This window comes from Engraulis encrasicolus, chromosome 20 (genome assembly GCF_034702125.1).
Source record: "Engraulis encrasicolus isolate BLACKSEA-1 chromosome 20, IST_EnEncr_1.0, whole genome shotgun sequence".
NCBI classification, from domain to species: Eukaryota; Metazoa; Chordata; class Actinopteri; order Clupeiformes; family Engraulidae; genus Engraulis; species Engraulis encrasicolus.
This window is the reverse complement of record NC_085876.1, coordinates 21,002,822-21,007,821: the sequence shown is the minus strand read 5'-3', so window position 1 is coordinate 21,007,821 and position 5,000 is coordinate 21,002,822. Positions and strand designations below refer to the sequence as shown.

At 47.9% G+C, this 5,000-nt stretch overlaps 1 protein-coding gene across 6 annotated transcripts in view; it reads right to left on the bottom strand.

Annotated features, from left to right (window-relative positions):
- Nucleotides 1-5,000, bottom strand: part of trps1 (trichorhinophalangeal syndrome I) — a 193,240-nt gene that overhangs the window by 22,839 nt on the left and 165,401 nt on the right. For all 6 annotated transcript variants that reach the window (XM_063185583.1, XM_063185588.1, XM_063185584.1 and 3 more), the window contains exon 6: nucleotides 470-592. In XM_063185583.1, coding sequence (XP_063041653.1) covers nucleotides 470-592 — 123 coding nt within the window. The remainder of the gene's footprint in view (nucleotides 1-469; nucleotides 593-5,000) is intronic.

Here is a 5,000-nt window from a genome sequence, read left to right as displayed (position 1 = left end):
GGCCAGCTCGATCACAGCATCCAGTTCCGGGCAGGAAAAAGAAAAAACCTTAAAAAAAACCTAGCAAACCTGTCATCTCGCCATTTGTTGGAAACACATTTTTTTCTTCTTCCAGCCAGCCAGTCTTCCAGTCTGGAGGTCGGTGGGTGGGCTGCAGAGCAGTGGTGTTTTTCTAAGCCATACACCTCTGCCATCCACCTTTTCTACCCCTCCTCCCCATCCAACCCACACACACACGTATGCAGGGACGCTGATAGGGGGGGACAAGGGGGTATGTTGTCCCAGGCCCAGAGGGAGAAAGGGGGCCCAGAATTGGGTCTTCATTACATTATATGCATTGGGTCGGGGGCCCATTTAGTTGATTTTGTCCCGGGCCTAGCCAAAGCTGTCAGCGACCCTGCACGTACGCACGCATGCACGCACGCACACACACACACACATTCACAGAGACAGAGAGAGAGAGGCTCACCGAGTGCAGTTTTTGATACAGGCCACACGCGTTGCACACGTAGCCTCCGTTGGCGTTCTTCCTCCACAGTGAGGTCTTGGTGGTCAGACAGTTGGCACAGAACACACCGGAGCCTCGCCGTCTCTAAAATGGAGAAGAGGAAGAGAAAAAAAAGAAGAGCGAGAGAGAGAGAGAGAGATTCAGTCAGTTGAAATCTACTGCACAGGGAGACCAGAAATTAAAGCGAACTGAGAACTGTAGTGAGAGTGATAGAGACAGAGAGAAAAAGAAAGAGAGAGTGAGAGAGAGAGAGAGAGAGAGAGAGAGAGAGAGAGAGTGATAGAGAGAGAGGGTGAGAGAGAGAGAGAGGGAGAGATTGAAAGAGAGAGCGAGAGGGAAAAATAAACACACACAGGGGTAGAGAGGTGGGGAGATGGGAATCACAGGTCCTGGCTAACGGCTCCAGACCAATGATTGCAGCTAAAGCCACCTCGGCAGCATAGAAGGTGACGGTTGTAGAAACCGAGCGCACGTCATAAAAGAAAACAAACGAGGGTTACAATAATAACGTCTGTTGCCAACGCCAACCCCGAGTTCCTAACAGCTGAAATGACAGTGTGGCTTTCTCGTTAGACCGTTCTAGAAATACACACAAGAGGGCAGACCAGGGAGGGTTGCGGATAGCCGTGTTTTAGTTTAGTGTAGCGTAGCGTAGCGTAGCCTACTGTAGTGTATACGTCGTAGTAGCTGGGAAGATATTATTCCGGTGCGGTACACGGCAACATGGCCCTCATCAGCTGTGAAAACAAAATTAACCCACCCCCAACACACACACATACGCACACACACACACACACACACACACACAACATAATATGAAGGTTTTGGTCTGGGGTTTGGATGTTTGACTAGACCATTTAAACCATCTTCTGGATCATGTGGAGACTTTAAGACAAGTGCTTTCTAAAGGAAGAGAAAGAACGGGAGATGAACATATGGTCATGGCATCTCCCGTCGAGATGCCAGGAGGGTGAGATGGGAGGGTCTGTCTGGATTTAAGATGTGGCCAGTGCCCTGCCTTGACCAACCAGTAGGGCGCTTGTCTGCCATGCGGCCGACCCGGGTTCGATTTCCAGCCCGGGTCCTTTGCCGACCCCTCCCCGTTTATTTCCCAATTCGCTTCCTGTCCACCTCTTGCACTGTCCTATCAAATAAAGTTGAAAAAAGAAAAAAAAACCCAAATGTGGCCCAATGAAGGTCATAAAACAGGTTTGACTGACAAGGAATATCTGGATGGGTGCTAAGTCCTAATGAACATCATAAAAACATAAAAAACACTCTCACTGAAGAAGGGAAAGGCCTTAAATGTTTGATAGGCAATGTACTGTAAGGTGAATGTGAGGTGTGCAGTCCTTTCTTAAAAGTTAAAAGTTGTGGCCCTCATTCTTCACGGAGCTTGGCTACCAGACAGTGTCCAATCAGAAGGTCAGGGCCCTTAACGGAAGCCTGTTCACACACACACACACACACATACACACACACGCACGCACGCACGCACGCACGCACGCACGAACACACACACACACACACACACACACACACACACACACACACACACACACACACACACACACACACACACACACACACACACACACACACACACACACACACACACACACACACACACACACAGCCTGTCCTGATTTGGCCCACCATGGCGCGCCACCTCCTGCATGCGTCTCCTCCTGATTAATATGGCCTGTAAGGTAACCGCAGAGAGGAGGGAGGGAGAACGTCACCCCCGTTCAGCGATCTCTCTCTCTCTCTCTCTCTCTCTCTCTCTCTCTCTCTCTCTCTCTCTCTCTCTCCTCCGGCCGGCAACGCCTAGAGCAGTGGTTCTCAACCTTTTTCGTGTCACGTACCCCCTAAGCCTTTTTGTTGTGCCAGGATTACCCCCTCATTCATGGTCTATACTATATCTCTTGCTATGTGTCTATGCCCCATATATTTGCTATTATTACATTTTCCCAAGTACCCCATACAGTGTGCTTGTGTACCCCTAGTGGTACATGTACCCCTGGTTGGGAAACACTGGCCTAGAGACATGAACACGCAGAGCTCTCTAAATTAAGAAGTATATTCAAACTGGGAGACTTGGATGTGTCTTGTGTCTGGCCCAATAAAAAGGAAAAAGAAATGAGAAAACAAAGAGGTAGACCTTGTGGGGTGGGGTCTCGTCGAATATTTGGGTGGCTTCTGCTTTAATGTGAAACAAAAAAAAGAACTTCCCCGGGGTCTCCTCTGAGCTGATTTCCTATGAGTTCCTATTTCTTTTCTTTTTTCTTTGGGGCGTTGTGTTTGTGTTTTTCATTAGCGTGCCTGTCACTGTTGCACTCCCGTTATCAGCTTTTCATTTGGCTGCATTTTAGACATCACTATTCTTGAGAGTCTACCAAAAGAAACAAAATAAATCAACTCAGGCACTGACAAAAGCACCAGAAAAACTAGGAGGAGGAAATCAAGAGAAAGAAAAAAAAAGAGAGAGAGAGAGAGAGAGAGAGAGAGAGAGAGAGAGAGAGAGAGAGAGAGAGAGAGAGAGAGAGAGAGAGAGAGAGAGTAAAAAAGAGAGAAAAGGGATCATTTGGTAACTGCCAGACTTATCAGTGGCTGAGAGACAAGAGAACACAGAGAAACAAGCAGCCTGTGACTTTCGAGGCACAACACCAGAATTATCTAGCTCATCCCGCACGGCAAAAAGCAAAAAAGACGTCGTTTGGGGGGGCTTTACAGAATGCGCTCAATTTATCTAATGTCAGACATCTTCAGCAGCAAGAAAAAAAAAATGCACGATTTCTCCCTGCCAGAAAAGTACAATGGTCCTAATTGTACTCTGATACATTTTAGAATGGAAAGCCTTTTCTGCAGACATAATTTTGGCTTCAAGGCCGGAGAGCTTTCTTGGCAAGCGACGGGAGCACTTGATTCATCGGGTGTTTCACAATGTATCAGTGAAAAAAAGGAAGGGTGTGTGTGTGTGTGTGTGTGTGTGTGTGTGTGTGTGTATGTGTGTGTGTGTGTGTGTGTGTGTGTGTGTGTGTGTGTGTGTGTGTGTGTGTGTGTGTGTGTGTGTGTGTGTGTGTGTGTGTGTGTGTGTGTGTGTGTGTGTGTGTGTGTGTGAGGGGTGGTGTGTCTGGTGTGCAGCCAGTTCCCTATAGGGTAATTTTTCCATCCAGATGCATGCGCTATCGGAGGGCCCCCTCGTCAGCTAAACTAATTATGATCTCGCGTTTGCTTATGCCTGCTCACTCTAACATTCGACATTACCCATTAATCATGGACCCATGGAAAAATGAAAAAGACACGGGAGGGAAGGGGGCAGAGGAGGAGGAGGAGAGAGAGAGAGAGAGAGACAGTAGCGTTTGGTAAAGGGGTGGAGGAGGAGGAGGAGGAGGAGGATAATGAGGAAGAGGAGCACGAGGAGAGGGAGATACAGTAGCACTTGGTAAAGAGGTGGAGGAGGAGGAGGAGAGGAGGAGGAGGAGAAGGAGACAGTAGTGTTTGGTAAAGGGGTGGAGGAGGAGGAGGAGGAGGAGGAGAAGAGGAGGAGGAGGAGGAGGAGGAGGAGATGAGGAGGAGGAGAGGGAGATACAGTAGTGTTTGGTAAAGGGGTGGAGGAGGAGGAGGAGGAGAAGAGGAGGAGGAAGAAGATGAGGAAGAGGAGCAGGACTAGACGGAGATACAGTAGCACTTGGTAAAGAGGTGGTACTGCATGCCCTGCTGGCCATAAAGGCTCAGGGTCTGAACTGCAGGCAATAATTTAATGAGATGGTAAAGAGGGTTTCAGTGGGTGGGTAGGTTGGTACGTTGGAGAAGGGGGGTGGGGGGGGGGGGGGGCATCAGCAAGTGTGAAAGCTGGGCCCCCCCTTTTACTTTGACAATGGCCCTTTTGAACCAGAGACGAAACAGGCAGAGGGCAGAGGCAGGCGTTTGCTTTCCGTTCCGCATGGCTAGCTGCTCTCCAATCACCAGCTGCGGGTTACAGGATCCATGATTTTTTTTTCCTCTTTTTTTTTCAAAATGTTCACTGCAGACAGCAGTGTGCATTTCAAGGCCCATGAAAGCACTACCATTCAATTCATTTTCTGTCATTACTCTATGTTGAAGTCCCACTGGATATCAGAAAACGCAAGAAATGGAAACCCCTTTCCAGTGTTTTATATTTACTGAGCGAAAGTCTATCGGTTAGCAGCCGGACCTTCTACTGTATTAGAATACGCGTCCATACTTCAAATCACATTAGGATGTATTAGTGGATTGAGTTCAAATTGAATTACGGAGAGAAAAAAAATCAGTCAGGATCAATGTTTTCTGACAAACCAAAAAATCAAAAGTTTAATCTAGAAAAAGGAAAGGACAAAGACAAAGTAGTAAAAAAGAGGATAAAAAAAGATAGACAATAAAGAAGAAAAACAAACGCCCTTGCACCTCCGACACCCCCCCAACCCCACCTCCACCCCGAAAAAATGTTGGCTTTTCTGCGGACCACATG